Source organism: Girardinichthys multiradiatus, chromosome 12 (assembly GCF_021462225.1).
Source record: "Girardinichthys multiradiatus isolate DD_20200921_A chromosome 12, DD_fGirMul_XY1, whole genome shotgun sequence".
Classification (NCBI taxonomy): Eukaryota; Metazoa; Chordata; class Actinopteri; order Cyprinodontiformes; family Goodeidae; genus Girardinichthys; species Girardinichthys multiradiatus.
The window spans coordinates 33,810,101-33,828,791 of record NC_061805.1 but is presented as its reverse complement, the minus strand read 5'-3'; the positions used below and the strand labels follow the sequence as shown (position 1 = coordinate 33,828,791).

Sequence of the window (18,691 nt, the reverse complement as noted above, 5' to 3'; positions counted from 1 at the left end):
GACTTGTCTCAGAGTGAGATAATGTAAACTGAGAAAGCCTAATTATAAATTGCCTCCAGGCAATAGTTGGTTAGACACCCTGGTTAGGAGGATCAACCAAAGTGTAAAATGTATCTGTTGTTATTTCCTCTGAATCTTTATGAAGAATTATGTAGATATCTTATTAGTAGCAAATTGTCTTCAAAAAGGTTTCATTTCTGAACATTGCAGATTAGTCAAGTCAGTCAGTAATTTTCTACCGCTTATTCCATAGTGGGTCACGGGGGAGCTGGTGCCTATCTCCAGCAGTCTATGGGCGAGAGGCAGGGTACACCCTGGACAGGTCGCCAGTCCATCACAGGGCAACACACAAACAACCATACACACACTCATTCATACACCTAAGGGCAATTTAGAGTGACCAATTAACCTAACCGGCATGTCTTTCGACTGTGGGAGGAAGCCGGAGTACCTGGTGAGAACCCACTGTAAAACTGTATAAGTGTAGAAAAAGCAACATTATGTCATTTGTGATTCTGTTATCTAGGTCAAGGATCGGTGACTGCTGCGCAGCTCCATTGGTTGTTTACAGTGAAACCCAAAATTATCCAAACACCTGCAGATTAAATTATTTAAAATGAAACGTTTTTGTTTTCTTGCAAACACTAATATCAGTTATAATGAATACAAACATGAACCATATCTGTTTTTAACAAGGATTTATCTCAAACTGCAAGGTATTATATCTTATTCTGGTTTCCAAAATCAAAGCAAAGCATGTTCTCTGCTTTAAAAGAAATAAGCTGAGTTGCCTCACCTTAAAGCAAATTTATCACGTAACATGATTCTTTAGACAGAATCTATGTCACCCCGTGAAAAAGAAAACATTTATTGATCAGGATTTTATCTCCCAAGCAGGTAATAATTACCACCTAAGGCGATGAACCTCAAAAGCAGCACTTTGTGTCAGGATCTGTTAGACTTTAAGCTTGCTAATTTCAGTCTGCAGGTAATGGTCCACTTGAAGCTAAAGCTCCGGCGTATGTGAAATAAGAAAGTTTTCAGAAGGACTGTTTTGGGGCTCGATTTAACTGGCCGTAATCAAGTGATTAAGGACATTTAAAGCTTCAATCAGGACATCTTCATGTTGGTAGTTCAGTACCTTGTTGTGATTTGGTGGTGAGAGATGGTGAACCAGTGACCAACATATTGAGAGGATGATACACTGCACAAAAAATTTAAGGAACACCTTGAAAACACATTATATTTCAATTCAATCCTTACTGAAATGGAACGGGTAATCTGTTAGGAACAAACGGATGCCACATCATTTGATGAAAACAAAAATTACTGGGCACCAGCCGTCCCTCGTCCCCGGTCACGCACATTTTACTAGCTCTACTTCATTTACAGTAAAAGATTGGACGAGGGAAAGAAAGTTTTCCACTCCTGGCTTCATGCTAAAAATTTCACTGAAGATGCATTTTCAGAAAGGAATTGACAGAAAACCAGGAGACCTACAGCAATTACAAAGACATTGTGTGAAAGCAGACACTTGAGTCTCCAAACTGAACAAAAATGGTGACTGTAGAGTGAAATTTGTGGCTGTGAGGGGAAGTTAAAGAAAAAGCTTTCCTGAAAAAAGGAACACCCTCCTCCAGTCTAAAGCAACATGATGGAGTTTTTGTTTTTATTAATCTTCTGTCAAACTAACTGTTGCTGCCAACCAAGAGCCGTTTGACTACAAGGTAATTTGTGCCTTTAAAGGGCAGAACTGCTTCTGAATAGGCCTACATGCTTTTTGATACAAACTTAATTTTCTAGTAAATAGTTCTAAGGTCAGTTTTCATCTAGAAACTATAATTGTTTTTTGTTTATTTCTTTATTTTACATAAGAAACCAGAAATATAGAAACAAATGTATTAAATGAAACACAAAACATTTTTACCAGACCTTCTGGATTATATGATAAAGTATTACAGGCTATGTTGTGAATTAACTTGATTGAGAACGTTGTAATAATTCAACAATTATGTTTTGTCAAAAAGTATCAATGTGAATAGTTCAAGTCTAACTTATACATTTCTAGAATCAGTTAAAGTTAGCTGTATTAATTCCTTGCCAGTTTATACTTACACCAAGAATAATAAGTCACAGCTAATGAAGAGACTGATGTTTTTTAATTACCTTACATATAACATTTCCTTGCTTATATAACTCCACTTTTACTTTACCTTACTAATTATAGATAATAAATAATGAAAAAATGACTGCAGTCACAAATTGTACACCTACAAAAGAATCAGTGTCACCACTGTTTAAGATGCATGTGTTGTAGAGTCAACAATGGGAAAAGGATGAATGTGCATTTCAGTTATTATTTCAATAACTTGTCAACTAAGTCCTGAGTGATGTTTGGGTCACATGAGGTTCCCCCCTAGAGATGCCCTCAGCAAAAGGTCGCCCACTATTGTGGCTGAGGGCCATCTCTTCTACCTCTAAGAGTGATGGTGAACCCCCACATGTTCCCTGGCCTCTGCCTTTTTCACATTTCCTATAATAGAGGTCAAATTGAATCATGTTCAGGAAGTAGAAAATTAGACACTTATAGCCAAGCATTTTCGTATAACTTTCAAATGGACAATATTAAATATTGGCAGCTAGGTAGTTGTTTTTCGGCACCGGAACCAGGGATGTTGTGTCCCACAGCACAGAGCAGGGTCAACCATCAAGCTCAGGTTCAGTTGGAAAATGTGCCTGAAAACATCACATCCTAAATAATATAAATTTTATTTGTTACTTGTGATCATAATTCATACGGGCTAAAGCTGTAAACAGTGGATCAGACGCTTAGTTTGAAGTGAGGTATTTAAAGCTATTAGATATGAGGGATAGTGGATATAATGGACAAAGGATGGGATGAAGATCAGAACTGCCAGGTTCTGGGGAAGAGGAGGACCACAGAGAAGCTTCATAGATGTAGTGAAGGATGCAGAGGATTTGGTATGACAGAGATGGATCAGCTGCAGAGAACCCTAAAGACAGAAGCTGACAAGAAAACTGGAAATGTGTTTACACATAATACCGTCCAAATATTCATAATGTCATATGTTGATATTATTTATCAATTTTCATTTATATAGGTGCTCATTTAACCCTTAACCCTAACCCCTTCAACATCTCCTCTTTTCCTTTATGGAATACATGAGAGGAATTTTTACTTAAGTAAAATATTAATGAGGTGCTTTTTAGTGTAGCAGAAAAGAGTCCAGTGCTGCAGAGGTTACTCATAGAGTGGACAATGTAAGTGTGCAAATACAATAGCTTTCCAGTTTTCCTTCCCCTCTTTTTTGTCAGTTTCAAGTTAAGTTTGGATGTTATTTTGTTGAAAGTCAAGAAACCATGTGGGTGTGTTATAGTTTATTGTCATCAAAATTTCAACCCAGCTGTTGAAAGTGGGCCAGTCTACCAGGAAATCCCGACCCACTTTTTTCCCCCAGTCTGCCCCTGGGCAGAAGAAATGGCCCTCAGTCAGAGTAGTGGCTGACTTATTTCTGAGGGCTTTTCTGGGAGGGACGTCATCTTAACCAATCCTCCCTCAAGACAGCAACAATTACGTTAGAGGTTAGTTCTTGAAATAATAACTGATATGTACATTCATACTTCTCCCAGCAACAAAAAGCATTATTTTATAACAGATTCAAGATAATCCCAGTCAGGGGAAGTCCACTTCCTGAAGGCAAATGCAGAATCAGTTGTAATTCTTGGAACTGAAGCCCTGAAACATTGGCATGCTCATCTGTCGCTTCTGTCCCAAAACTCCTCCATTCTCTTGTAGGTGTACAATTTTTGGCTACCGTCACTCTTACATCATTAATAATATCTAATATGTAAGGTCAAGTAAAGGTGGAGCTGTATAAGTAAAGAAACATGATGTCGGCAATGGTGACAGTGTTGGAAAAAACCCCCACAAAATACAAGCAAGTTGTTGAATTATTTTTTATAATTACCTATATTTGTTTTCCTTAGATATTTGTGGAAAATGTGTTTATTAGTTGAAGTTAAGCTTAAATGCAGCAGATGGGAAATATGAAAATGCCTGTATGACATTTGTGCTTGTGCAATTAGGGTGCAGGGAATAACTAAGCAGACTGTGAGTCCACTGAGCAGGAACTAATCAAACTGACTCTTGCTAACACAGGAAACTGGAGTTCAGAAGGTCATGTTCCATGGTTTGACACTTTATATATCCTTTGCTTACACCATTCATAACTGTCTTATCGGTTATGAATGGTGTACTGTCTCTTGTGTTGCCTTCTGTCCCAAAACTCCATCATGCAGTTCTAAGTACTTCACTTGTGTTTTTACACTTTGTCTGCTGCCAGAGAGCCACATTGAGATGTGGTCCTTAAACTTGTAATGTCACAGCTGATTTTGCTTTTCAGTGTGTAGCAGAATGACAGTTGTGCATTTTTCCCAAACAGAACCATGATTGACAATCAGCTGAAGAGGGTCCATTCACCTCCGGGGCACAACTTTCTTCTGTAAGAACTTAAATCTTGGCTCATGAGTTCACATGACAAGGAACAGAAACGCAACTGAAATTTAAAAATGTTTCTGTCCCGAAAGCCCTGTGAAACAGCTGTACTAGCTGTACTTACAAGAAAAGATAGAAACGTGCTCTCGAAAAGGAATACATATTTATATACACAATATATATATATATATATATACACACACACACACACACACACACACACACACAACCGGTCAAAGGTTTTAGACACACTTTCTCACTAAATGGTTTTGGTAATGTTTACGACTATTGACACTGTATGCAGATTCTCACTGAAAGGATAAAAACACAAACGATAAATTGTACAAGAACTTTAAATATGTTTTATATTTTACATTCCTTAAAGTAGCCACCCTTTGCTGTTATTACTGGAATGTTAACTTTGGCCGTCTCTCAATGAACCTCTGGGAAGTTCTTTCAAGACTCTTTGAAAAACCATTTCAGGTGACCACCTCATGAAGCTCTTGAAGAGAATGCAGAGAGCAAAACACTAATCAGAGCATAGGGTGGTTATTTCCACTTGAGGACAGAATCCAGCTGCTCTTCCTCCCCCACCAATGTCTTCAATTTGGATGGATAATGATTAACAAATAGATGTCTCTCCACCAGATGTCAGTATCTATCTGATTGACTGTGTTTGTACATCATGTTTGTTTCTTCCTTGCATTAAAAGTACATCAGCAGAATACAGTTTGTTAAAATACATACATGTAGCAATACCTTTTCACATATGTAGATTGGGCTTTTTATCGTTTGACAATACTCCCATGACTCAATGGAGCTACTTTCAGCCACTTCATCATAGTCGTGCAAAGTTGCTCTGTTCAGTGTTTGTGGGGTGGCACAGATTTTAACTTTACAAGACTGATAGCTTTACCTTCTGAGTGAGAATAAAACAAATGATTGGTGCTGGCAAACATAAGTCACAGCTGAACTGGGTGATTTTATAAACACATACAGGTCCTTCTCAAATTATTAGCATATTGTGATAAAGTTCATTATTTTCCATAATGTCATGATGAAAATTTAACATTCATATATTTTAGATTCATTGCACACTAACAGAAATATTTCAGGTCTTTTATTGTCTTAATACAGATGATTTGGGCATACAGCTCATGAAAACCCAAAATTCCTATCTCACAAAATTAGCATATTTCATCCGACCAATAAAAGAAAAGTGTTTTTAATACAAAAAACGTCAACCTTCAAATAATCATGTACAGTTATGCACTCAATACTTGGTCGGGAATCCTTTTGCAGAAATGACTGCTTCAATGCGGCGTGGCATGGAGGCAATCAGCCTGTGGCACTGCTGAGGTCTTATGGAGGCCCAGGATGCTTCGATAGCGGCCTTTAGCTCATCCAGAGTGTTGGGTCTTGAGTCTCTCAACGTTCTCTTCACAATATCCCACAGATTCTCTATGGGGTTCAGGTCAGGAGAGTTGGCAGGCCAATTGAGCACAGCGATACCATGGTCAGTAAACCATTTACCAGTGGTTTTGGCACTGTGAGCAGGTGCCAGGTCGTGCTGAAAAATGAAATCTTCATCTCCATAAAGCTTTTCAGCAGATGGAAGCATGAAGTGCTCCAAAATCTCCTGATAGCTAGCTGCATTGACCCTGCCCTTGATAAAACACAGTGGACCAACACCAGCAGCTGACACGGCACCCCAGACCATCACTGACTGTGGGTACTTGACACTGGACTTCTGGCATTTTGGCATTTCCTTCTCCCCAGTCTTCCTCCAGACTCTGGCACCTTGATTTCCGAATGACATGCAGAATTTGCTTTCATCTGAAAAAAGTACTTTGGACCACTGAGCAACAGTCCAGTGCTGCTTCTCTGTAGCCCAGGTCAGGCGCTTCTGCCGCTGTTTCTGGTTCAAAAGTGGCTTGACCTGGGGAATGCGGCACCTGTAGCCCATTTCCTGCACACGCCTGTGCACGGTGGCTCTGGATGTTTCTACTCCAGACTCAGTCCACTGCTTCCGCAGGTCCCCCAAGGTCTGGAATCGGCCCTTCTCCACAATCTTCCTCAGGGTCCGGTCACCTCTTCTCGTTGTGCAGCGTTTTCTGCCACACTTTTTCCTTCCCACAGACTTCCCACTGAGGTGCCTTGATACAGCACTCTGGGAACAGCCTATTCGTTCAGAAATTTCTTTCTGTGTCTTACCCTCTTGCTTGAGGGTGTCAATAGTGGCCTTCTGGACAGCAGTCAGGTCGGCAGTCTTACCCATGATTGGGGTTTTGAGTGATGAACCAGGCTGGGAGTTTTAAAGGCCTCAGGAATGTTTTGCAGGTGTTTAGAGTTAACTCGTTGATTCAGATGATTAGATTCATAGCACGTTTAGAGACCCTTTTAATGATATGCTAATTTTGTGAGATAGGAATTTTGGGTTTTCATGAGCTGTATGCCAAAATCATCCGTATTAAGACAATAAAAGACCTGAAATATTTCAGTTAGTGTGCAATGAATCTAAAATATATGAATGTTAAATTTTCATCATGACATTATGGAAAATAATGAACTTTAACACAATATGCTAATATTTTGAGAAGGACCTGTAAGGTTGAATATGTTTTATCACAGAAAAAATCAGGAGAAAAAATACAATGTTGTGCACTTCAGGGTGTCATTTGGAGGAACAGCCTCTATCATCTGAATATGTGCTGTGTTTTGTTATTGAATTTTGCATGGGAAGTCCAAACGAACATGTTCGAGCACAAGGTGATACTTGCTACCAGCCACCTTGGGGTAAAGGTTGATGATCAGGATTGTTATTGTAACATCAGACTTGTGGTGTAATTACTTGGACACTCCTGTGAAGAGAGAGACAGAGCTTTCAATTCATCACCACCTAATGGCGAGTTGGATACAGTGGCAGGGGAGGTTGTCTGAAAAAACTGGGAAACAAAACAGAGTAACAAAGGGACACTGGCAATGTTTGGTGGAGGACCCTGCTAAAGAGAGCTCTTCAACTCACACTTCTGTGGAATCTGAATGGAGCATATTCAGGGTCTCCATTGCAGATGCAGCTTTCAGGAGCTGTGACCTAAAGGTCATTGTTTCCCGCTGCATTGACAGCCAGAGGACCTATTGGTGGACATCAGTGGTGAAGGAATACCATCATGCTGAAGAAGGAAGCTTCTAGGACTTTCTTGTTTTTAGAGACTCCTGAAACAACAGATATGTACTTGATTGCTGCACCTTGTGCTGCAGCAGCAAAACCATTGGAATGAGAATATTTCAGAGAGGATAAAAAGAAGCTCTTGTTCTGGTATTGGGTCATGCCACTGAATCAATGAATTCCAGTTTTCCAATCATTTTCATGGCTGCAGATGTATAACGTTTGGTGTGTAAAACATTGACTGACCTGCAGATAATCCTGACCTCAACCTTCTTGAACACCTTTGGTATGAATTAGAGCAGAGGCTGCAGTTCTGGTTTTCTCATCTAACTATGAACACACCTTGTGGAAGATGTTTACAGGATAGTTCAAGTTGCTATTGCTGGCAACGGTGGGTCCATCAATAATCTGGACTTTATAGATTAAGAATAGGATGTACATGTAAAAGTAGACAGACAAATCCTTTTGGCAATACATTATAAATATTTGAAACAATACACCTTTCCTGCGTTTAGTTAAAAAGCTCCCCAGCAGCAGGGGACAAGGAGTGGACAAGATGCTGAAGACTCAGTGTTGACAGTGTTGGAATGTTGTGGTTTTCTCTGTTACCCTGAAGATTCGGACAAGACGGAGTGGAAGAAAAAGGCAGCTGTCCCAATCTTTTAAAAAGGGAAAAGTGTGTTCCAACTATCACGGGTCACACTTCTCAGCCTTCCTTGAAAAACCTACCCTAGGGCACTGGAGAGGTGGTGCAGTAGTTGAGGAACCTGTTACTTTTAAGGGCGGATGTTTGTATACCCAAAGCAAGAGCTGTGTTCATATTTTTGGTGCAAAGTTGAGATTGACCGAACGTGGTTGTACTTCACCAGCGCTGCCACTTGTTTCAGTCCTGTTTGTGGAGATCATGGACAGGATCTCAAGCCGTGGTCATAAAGAGGAGGGCGTCTGATTCAGGATTTTGTGTACCACCGAAATATAATTATTTTGTTTTATGGTAGTGATGGTGGGGATTATTCAATAATCTAATTACAGTTTTGGAAATATCTTTAAATTTATGTAATGTGATAAACTAAATTCTAATTTTAACAGTAAAAAATTAAATGTCTATCTGCTGCTCAAGAGGAACAGCTTTCTAAAAACATTCCTGGAAAGATCTAGGGAAGTATGATGTATTTCACTGGAGCTGTTTCTGCTTAATTTCTTTTTTAATCACACCAGAACTCTCACTCAGAGTTAACTGTATTCTCTATCTTGTGTTAATATTTTATAAATTACCTGGCATAAGTCAGTAATTACTTTATTTGTTTAAAAAAAACTTGATAATGTGAGTCTTGTGAAAATATTTTGAAGTTCATTGGTAAAATTTTGTAGACAAATCACAGAGATGGATGTAACAACATACGTCTCATGGGACGTGTTAATTTTTGTTGGTTAAATAATAATAAAAAAATGTATTGAAACAGTGAGGGTCTGCTGGGAACGCCTGGCGGAGCCCTCGGCCAGGGATGTATTCAACTCCCACCTCCGGGAGAGCTTCGACCAGATCCCGGGGGATCTTGGAGACATAGAGTCCGAGTGGACCATGTTCTCCACATCTATTGTCGATGCTGCTGCCCGTAGCTGCGGCCGTAAGGTCTGCGGTGCCTGTCGCGGCGGCAATCCCAGAACCCGGTGGTGGACATCGGCAGTAAGGGATGCTGTCAAGCTGAAGAAGGAGTCCTATCAGCTGTGGTTGGCTTGTGGGACTCCTGAGGCGGCTGACGGGTACCGTGAGGCCAAGCGTGCTGCGGCCCGGGATGTAGCAGAGGCAAAAACTCGGGCCTGGGAGGAGTTTGGTGAGGCCATGGAGAAGGACTACCGGTTGACTCACTGCTGACCTCAACTGAGGACATTATCGGGCGGTGGAAGGAGTACTTCGAGGATCTCCTCAATCCTGCCATCATGCATTCCGTGGTGGAAACAGAGGCTGGGGACTCAGGGTTGGACTCTTTCATCACCCAGGCTGTAGTCACCGAGGTGGTTAAAAAGCTCCGCGGTGGCAAGGCTTCGGGGGTGGATGAGATCCACCCTGAGTACCTCAAGTCTCTGGATGTTGTAGGGCTGTCATGGTTGACACGCCTCTTCAACATTGCGTGGCGGTCGGGGACAGTGCCTCTGGACTGGCAGACTGGGGTGGTGGTCCCCCTTCATAAGAAGGGGTGTGTTCCAACTACAGGGGGATCACACTCCTCAGCCTCCCTGGTAAGGCCTACGCCAGGGTATTGGAGAGGAGAGTCCGGCCGATAGTTGAACCTCGGCTTCAGGAGGAGCAGTGTGGTTTTCGTTCCGGCCGTGGAACACTGGACCAGCTCTATACCCTCTACAGGGTACTCGAGGGTTCATGGGAGTTTGCCCAACTGGTTCACATGTGTTTTGTGGACCTGGAGAAGGCATTCGACTGTGTCCCTCGTGATGCGAGGGACACAGTCGAGTATGGAATCGGGGGCCCTTTATTAGGGGCCATCCGGTCCCTGTACGAGCGGAGCAGGAGTTTGGTCCGCATTGCCGGCACTAAGTTGGACCTGTTCCCGGTGCATGTTGGACTCCGGCAGGGCTGCCCTTTGTCACCGGTCCTGTTCATAACTTTTATGGACAGGATTTCTAGACGCAGCCAAGGGCCGGAGGGGGTCTGGTTTGGGGACCAGTGGATTTCGTCTCTTCTTTTTGCAGATGACGTGTTCCTGCTGGCCCCCTCTAGCCAAGAACTACAGCATGCGCTGTGGCGGTTCGCAGCCGAGTGTGAAGCGGCTGGGATGAAGATCAACTCCTCTAAGTCCAAGGCCATGGTACTCGACCAGAAAAGAGTGGCTTGTCCTCTTCAGGTTGGAGGGGAGTTCCTGCCTCAAGTGGAGGAGTTTAAGTATCTCGGGGTCTTGTTCACGAGTGAGGGAAGAATGGACCGGGAGATCGACAGACGGACCGGTGCGGCTGTCACTGTAATGGGGGCACTGTGCCGGTCCGTTGTGGTGAAGAGAGAGCTGAGCCGAAAAGCAAAGCTCTCAATTTACCGGTCGGTCTACGTTCCTACCCTCACCTATGGCCATGAACTTTGGGTCATGACTGAAAGAACGAGATCCCAGATACAAGCGGCTGAAATGAGCTTCCTCCGTAGGGTGGCCGGGCACTCCCTTAGAGATAGGGTGAGGAGCTCGGCCATCCGGGAGGGGCCCGGAGTAGAGCCGCTGCTCCTCCACATCGAGAGGAGCCAGTTGAGGTGGCTCGGGCATCTATAACGGATGCCTCCTGGACGCCTTCCTCGGGAGGTGTTCTAGGCACGTCCCACCGGGAGGAGGCCCAGGGGACGGCCCAGGACACGCTGGAGGGACTATGTCTCTCGGCTGGCCTGGGAACGCCTTGGGCTCCACCCGGAGGAGCTGGAGGAGGTGCCAGGGGAGAGGGACGTCTGGGCGTCTCTGCTGAGTCTGCTGCCCCCGCGACCCGGTCCCGGATAAGCGGAAGACGATGAGTACAGGTACGAGAAAACTTCACACTGGACTTAAAGCAACATATATTCTGTGCCTCTCCACCCTTCTTCCAGACTCTGGGACCTTGATTTGACTATGAAACTGTCATGATCGGCCTGTGCCAGGTTTTTGAGTTAGTGTTCTGTTTACTTCCTCTGTTTTCTATTTATTCAGGTTTATTATATTCCTTCTGTGTAGTTTTTGTTACTTCCTGGATTCCTAAGTTTAGATATGTCAGTTTTTATTTCCTTATAGATCTGGATCCCCCTTGTTAAAGTCTGCTGAGTCTGCTGCCCCCGCGACCCGGTCCCGGATAAGCCGAAGACGATGAGTACGAGTACGAGTACGAGTGTATTGAAAGATATTAGATATAATTTCACTCTGATTACATTTTACAGCACTGTGATTATACTGGAAGCACTACGGCAGACTAAGGAGCCTGAATTCATACTCACTTTGTCCACATTGAAAGAAGACAGAAACAAAAAGGTTTCTTGAAATTAGCAAAGTTTGTGTCTTTAGAGATTAAAAAGTGGCAAAATGTTATCTTATCCTGTCATCGCTGAGCACAAGAAACAAAGAGGTGGGTGTGAAGTAGAGGTGGAGTTTTTGTCTCGTGTCTTTTCTGTATATAAGCCGTTGTAGCTCTGTGCTATTCAGCCCAACAGAAGCTGGCAGTGCATGCGTCCTTAGCAGATTCTGGGGCATATGACTGGATCACGCAACACAAAGGTAGGGGTACTTTTAAATGCTTGATGAAGTCTACAGAGTCAGGCAAAACAGTAAAATCTAACCGAAAAGGGTTGTTTAAGAGAGTTCATGTTTAAAAGACATAAGAGAAAATATTTTGGCTCATTGTTCCAGTGCTTGAATGAATTGATTTCACAGTACTATTTTTAAAAAGATAAAAAAATAGGGACAAAACAGCTAGGTTTTATCCACTTAATTAAAGAAATGTTTAAAGTTTATCCTTTCCTTTTCATGTTGATAAAGTCCAGTTGATAAAGAAGCATATTTTCCTATTGAGCCTTCAGGGAAATCTTTACTGTGAAAAAGTTACTAAAGTAAACTTTTACATTCTGCACAATGTAACCTTACCAGTTGATAAGTATCATGTTTGTACAAATGCTCTCGTATGTCAGAGGTTAAAAAAAACTTTAAAACATTGAACAGATGTCTTTCTGCTTTGAAACAATCATTTTCATTTAAATTGACAATATTGGTTTCAAGCTGTACATGTATATATACTTTCAGCACTTTTATACAAATATACTAACAGTAAAAAAACGTATTTTTTCTTAGGATATTCACAAGAATATCAGCAGCTCCACATCTGCACCTGTTCCAATTAGCTCTGCTGCTCCAGTCTTTACTGTAAGTTTATTTTAACAAAAAGGTCTAGTTTGTATGAGTGATGCACTATGTGCAAATTTTCAAATCAAGGAGCTCCATCCCCTAATGGCACATCCTGAGCACAACCCCTCCCAGGAAGACAAAATGGAGGGCCAAGCGAAGACTGCAGAAGCATCATGTTGGCACAGGTCCTGGGCCCGCTTCCTCAAAGGAGTGTCCTACTTCTCAGGAGACATGGAGGTGTTTGCAAAATGGATGGAGAGTAAGTCAAAGTTAACATAAGGGCCTTGATTTGAATAACAGAGCAGTGATGTTCAAAACAGAGAACTCACTGCTCTCAAAGATATAATAATAAAGCTTAGCTGTTGTCATAAGGAAAACTGAGATGAAACCATTTCCACTGATGAACATTGCCAAGCCTTAATCTGTATTTTTGTCAACAGCTCCTCAAGGTAATAAACCCTCTTTACTCCTCTTTCCAGGACAGTTTTTCTTGCTGCAGCTACTTGACTGGGTTCTGCGTGGAGCAGCCCAGGTGATGTTTGTTAACAATCCCCTGAGTGGCCTCATCATTTTTGCAGGCCTCATCCTGCAAAATTATTGGTGGGCCCTTAATGGTTTTGTGGGCACACTCTTTGCAACCATTTCTGCTCTATTTCTGCAACAAAGCAGGTGAGCACACAAAATGTACCTGGAATTAATCATAATGTGAGATTATATATAAATGTATTCAAGTGACATAAAATACAGGTCCTTCTCAAAATATTAGCATATTGTGATAAAGTTCATTATTTTCCATAATGTAATGATGAAAATTTAACATTCATATATTTTAGATTCATTGCACACTAACTGAAATATTTCAGGTCTTTTATTATCTTAATACGGATGATTTTGGCATACAGGTCTTATGGAGGCCCAGGATGCTTCAATAGCGGCCTTTAGCTCATCCAGAGTGTTGGGTCTTGAGTCTCTCAACGTTCTCTTCACAATATCCCACAGATTCTCTATGGGGTTCAGGTCAGGAGAGTTGGCAGGCCAATTGAGCACAGTGATACCATGGTCATTAAACCATTTACCAGTGGTTTTGGCACTGTGAGCAGGTGCCAGGTCGTGCTGAAAAATGAAATCTTCATCTCCATAAAGCTTTTCAGCAGATGGAAGCATGAAGTGCTCCAAAATCTCCTGATAGTTAGCTGCATTGACCCTGCCCTTGATAAAACACAGTGGACCAACACCAGCAGCTGACACGGCACCCCAGACCATCACTGACTGTGGGTACTTGACACTGGACTTCTGGCATTTTGGCATTTCCTTCTCCCCTGTCTTCCTCCAGACTCTGGCACCTTGATTTCTGAATGACATGCAGAATTTGCTTTCATCCGAAAAAAGTACTTTGGACCACTGAGCAACAGTCCAGTGCTGCTTCTCTGTAGCCCAGGTCAGGCGCTTCTGCTGCTGTTTCTGGTTCAAAAGTGGCTTGACCTGGGGAATGCGGCACCTGTAGCCCATTTCCTGCACACGCCTGTACACGGTGGCTCTGGATGTTTCTACTCCAGACTCAGTCCACTGCTTCCGCAGGTCCCCCAAGGTCTGGAATCGGCCCTTCTCCACAATCTTCCTCAGGGTCCGGTCACCTCTTCTCGTTGTGCAGCGTTTTCTGCCACACGTTTTCCTTACCACAGACTTTCCACTGAGGTGCCTTGATACAGCACTCTGGGAACAGCCTATTCGTTCAGAAATTTCTTTCTGTGTCTTACCCTCTTGCTTGAGGGTGTCGATAGTGGCCTTCTGGACAGCAGTCAGGTCAGCAGTCTTACCCATGATTGGGGTTTTGAGTGATGAACCAGGCTGGGAGTTTTAAAGGCCTCAGGAATGTTTTGCAGGTGTTTAGAGTTAACTCGTTGATTCAGATGATTAGGTTCATAGCTCGTTTAGAGACCCTTTTAATGATATGCTAATTTTGTGAGATAGGAATTTTGGGTTTTCATGAGCTGTATGCCAAAATCATCGGTATTAAGACAATAGAAGACCTGAAATATTTCAGTTAGTGTGCAATGAATCTAAAATATATGAATGTTAAATTTTCATCATGACATTATGGAAAATAATGAACTTTATCACAATATGCTAATATTTTGAGAAGGACCTGTATGCCTGCAAAATACAAACAGTTGCAAGTAAGTTGCACTGATCAGTTCCAATCACTTTCTCTCAGGGGTGCAATAGCTGCAGGACTTTATGGGTACAACGGCATCCTGGTGGGTCTCTTGATGGCTGTGTTCTCCAACGCAGGAGACTGGTACTGGTGGCTTCTGCTGCCTAATATCTTCATGTCAATGATGTGGTAAGCAGTTATACTAAGACAGCAAAAGCAAAATTTACTCACTGTTAAAGCCTGGCTTCAACTTTCTGATACAACACTAGAAAATATTAGAAGACCACTTCAAGATTTCTGGATTGTTTTATTTGCATGTTTGTTTTATTTTAAAAACTACTGCTAACTTGTCTTTCAGTTTCCAATATATAAATAGAGTTATTTTTAGCATTCATCTGCAGAAGATTACAGTCAAATTAGCAAGATGCAGTGTTTTTTTCAAATAAATATCAACTCCATTTTGAACAATTTTATTAAAACATTTTAATGCTTTTTATCTTCATTTTTAACTCCGTGCTTCAAAAAAGTTTTAACTTAGGAAGAGTTCAGAAATCAATATTTGGTGGAACCACCTGGATTTTGCATCAGGTTTCATTTGTACTTTCCACCCATTTTTCACATTGCTGTTGGGTTCAGATCCTCACCTAATCAGAACCTCATTAACAAGAATATTGTGTACATGTTTTGGAAATAAAGACACCCTATGTAATTAATTTATGTAGACATGCTCATTTCAGAAAAAATGCTTTATATTCAACCCTTTTTCAGTCATTAAGAAAGTCAATGCTTTTCTTGTCTTAATAATATCAGAATAAGGTGCAAAGATATCTGCAATGGTGAGAAACAACACACATGTTCTTTATGACCCTGAGCCCTTTTAACTAAAAATGTTCTGCGATTTTATATTTCAGCCCGATTGTGTCCAGTGCCCTGGCATCTATTAACAGCCGCTGGGATCTGCCAGTGTTCACTCTGCCATTCAACATCCTGGTGTGTCTCCACATGGTTGCCACCGGGCACTATAACCATCACTTCCCCCAAGTCCTCATTCAGCCACGCTCAGAGCTCCCCAACATCACCTGGTCTGAAATCAACGTGGCAAAGGTTAGCAACATACCCCTTTTCTCTGTGTTTCATAGTATAGGATCACTTCCAACAAGATAGTGTTTACTGTATGTTCTTATGCGGCAGAATGCGTTTTAAATTGCATCCAATTTATCATTGTTTGTATTTGCAATGATTTAAAAAAAATATTTTTTTCTTCTTTTTCTCCTTTTTAGCTGTTCAGGTCAGTACCAGTGGGAATTGGCCAGGTGTATGGCTGCGACAACCCGTGGACAGGAGGGATCTTCATCATCTCCCTCTTCATCTCTTCACCCATCACCTGTGCCCATGCTGTGCTGGGATCTGCAGTGGGCATGGTGTCAGGTAAATTACCCAAACAACAATAAGTAGTGCATAATTGTGAGTTGTGAAGTAGAAGGAAAATTACAAACGGTTTTTTAATTTCTTTTTCAAATAAAATCTGAAATTGTGGTGTCCAGTTTTATTCAGTCCCGCTGAATCTATATTATGCAGAACCACATTTGACTGCAATAGTGCATTCTTCTTTTCAAAATAGTTCAAGCTCATTCTGATTGGACGAAGAACAATCTCTAGGATTTTGGCCTGGACTTTGACAGGGCCATTCTAACACGTGAATCTGCTTTAAACTAAATCATTTTGTTGCTCTGGCTGTATGTTTGAGGCTGTAGTCCTGCTGGAGGCTGAACCTCCACCCCAATCTGACATCTTTAGCAGCCTAGAAAAAGGCTTCCTTCCAGGCTTCCTTGTTTTGGCTGAATGAAAATTTTTTTAAACCATATATCTATTTTCTTCACAAATATGTGCTATTTCGTGTTGTCAATTACACAAAAATTCTAATAAAAACATTGAAGTTTGTGGTTGTAACATAACAAGATACAAGAAAAGGTTCAAGGGGTATGAATATTTCTGCAAAACAGCTGTTAACGTGTAAATGATGAAGTAGCATATATAAAGCGAATATCATGTTAACAGAACTCTGTGCTGCTCTTGTTGCTTTGACTTATCGTTTCCGGGTCTTTGTGTTTGTGCATTAATTATTTTTCTTACAGGTCTGGCTCTATCGGCTCCTTTTGAGGACATTTATTTTGGTCTCTGGGGATACAACTGTGTGTTAGCCTGCATTGCTATTGGAGGAATGTTCTATGCTCTCACCTGGCGCGTGCACCTGCTCGCCATCACATGTGGTGAGTAGAGATCCACCAAGATAAAGCCTCCATCTAAAAGATGTGGGTGTTACGCATAACTGTAAGAAACTCAGTCAAGCATGAATCTGGTATTTGTGATATGCAATCACACTTGTTATATCACAGGATTTGAAACCTTTTTCTCCTCTGCAGCTTTGTTCTGTGCATACCTCGGCTCAGCAATTGCCAATGTCATGTCCAGGGTAAGCACACAGAAAACTGTACAACCAGATTTCCGTTTGCCATTTATGTGTATCTCATATTGTATTCCCATATTCCAGTTTGGTCTGCCAGCATGTACTTGGCCTTTCTGCCTCTCTGCCCTCACCTTCCTCCTCTTAACAACGGGGACCAAGGCGATATTCAAGTTGCCGCTGGCCAAAGTCACCTACCCTGAGAAAAACCTGGCCTTCTACTGGAGGATGAAAAAGCAGGAGAAGGCAGAGAAAGAGAGAGAAGATCCGCTGAAGGCTGTCAATGAGCAGGTGATACTAAATGAAACAGAGCAACTGAAACTGGAGCTTCAACAAATGGAAGAGGGGAAACAAGAAGGTGAAAATGAGATGACAACTGAAGAGGATCAGAGGGTTAACATAGAAGAAACAAACAGACAAAATACTTTCAGTGAGGTTGTTCGTCTTGACTATGTCTAAAACTATGTTCTTGTGAATGTAGATGAAGTGAAAATGTGCAGTGGCACCGAAATATGTGAAGAATGTAAATATATGTAGTGATAGTAGTAACTATTTTTTATTATATGGCATTTTGCACTTGTTTTAATTTGAGAACTCATTTTTTATTCTAATTGTAATAAACAATAAATGTAATCTGTCTCTGTTTCTCATAAAGTTCACTACTAAAGCCAAATATAATATAAAATATAACATAAAATGATAGACAGGATAGCTAGATTTACTCCACAAATCTGATTTTTGTGGATGACCAGCAAGAGAAAAGCCATTGTGGTATGAAAGCCATAGAAGTCCTGTCTGCACACATATAAGATGTAGGTAATGTCATGAACGTACCCACCAATGTGAAGAAACAACATGTTGGAGGCTGCAAAAGATAACTTAATTTATTGATTTGCCTTAATTATGGATTATGTCTTATTGATCTATCACATTGGCTTACAATAAAATTCAATGATGTTTGTGCATTGTTACGAGACAAATTTAACATTTGAACCGTGTCACATTTCCATCACACTTAAAACCAGCTGGAGCATTGACTATGATCACAAGGATGCAAGTTTCCATCTGGTAGTAGTCAAGATATGGCTTTAAAAACATGGCAATTTTACCTTATGTTATTGTAGATTTAGTACCAGTTCAGAGGATGTTCATCATGCTACACAGAGTACTGTTGGTAGTTTCATCTCCAGCTCCTTCTCATTTCAAGGGATCATTCAAATTTGTACGATGCCCTCCTGATTAAACAAATGTGACCCTGATGAGGCCTCACTGCAGCACAAAGTGCTTAGCAGTTTTGAATGTTTACAATTCTGGCTAATCGGCCTTGCATAACCAGCCTCTGAGATTCCAGAGACCAGTTTATTAGCTGCTTTGAATGGTTAATTTAGACAGTTGGATTAAACGTGATCTGAGGCCTAGCACAATGAACTAACAAATGCTATAAATGAAAAAAAGGATAACTGCAAACACCTAAAATACAAATAAATTATAGTCTACTTAAAAGCAGTTTGGAGCATCAGATGGCATT

At 41.4% G+C, this 18,691-nt stretch overlaps 1 protein-coding gene across 2 annotated transcripts; it reads left to right on the top strand.

Annotated features, from left to right (window-relative positions):
* The first annotated feature begins 11,670 nt into the window (after window positions 1-11,670).
* On the top strand, window positions 11,671-17,796 carry slc14a2 (solute carrier family 14 member 2). Of its 2 annotated transcripts, none has more exons than XM_047382225.1 (9): window positions 11,671-11,920; window positions 12,632-12,803; window positions 13,024-13,213; window positions 14,760-14,888; window positions 15,611-15,803; window positions 15,980-16,127; window positions 16,835-16,969; window positions 17,123-17,172; window positions 17,251-17,796. In XM_047382225.1, the coding sequence occupies exons 1-9, from the start codon at window positions 11,897-11,899 to the stop codon at window positions 17,620-17,622; spliced, it is 1,413 nt and encodes a 470-aa protein (XP_047238181.1). In that variant the 5' UTR covers window positions 11,671-11,896; the 3' UTR covers window positions 17,623-17,796. The 2 variants fall into 2 exon arrangements, with proteins under 2 accessions (XP_047238181.1, XP_047238180.1); XM_047382224.1 differs by having other exon boundaries at window positions 12,491-12,803.
* Window positions 17,797-18,691: the final 895 nt, after the last annotated feature.

Excerpts from the sequence above, each read along its gene's own strand:
- slc14a2 (XM_047382224.1), top strand. The coding sequence starts at position 12,596 with ATGAGTGATGCACTATGTGCAAATTTTCAAATCAAGGAGCTCCATCCC. Across the intron at positions 14,889-15,610 it reads ATCTTCATGTCAATGATGTG|CCCGATTGTGTCCAGTGCCC; the intron begins GTAAGCAGTTAT and ends TTTATATTTCAG. Across the intron at positions 16,128-16,834 it reads TGCAGTGGGCATGGTGTCAG|GTCTGGCTCTATCGGCTCCT; the intron begins GTAAATTACCCA and ends TTTTTCTTACAG.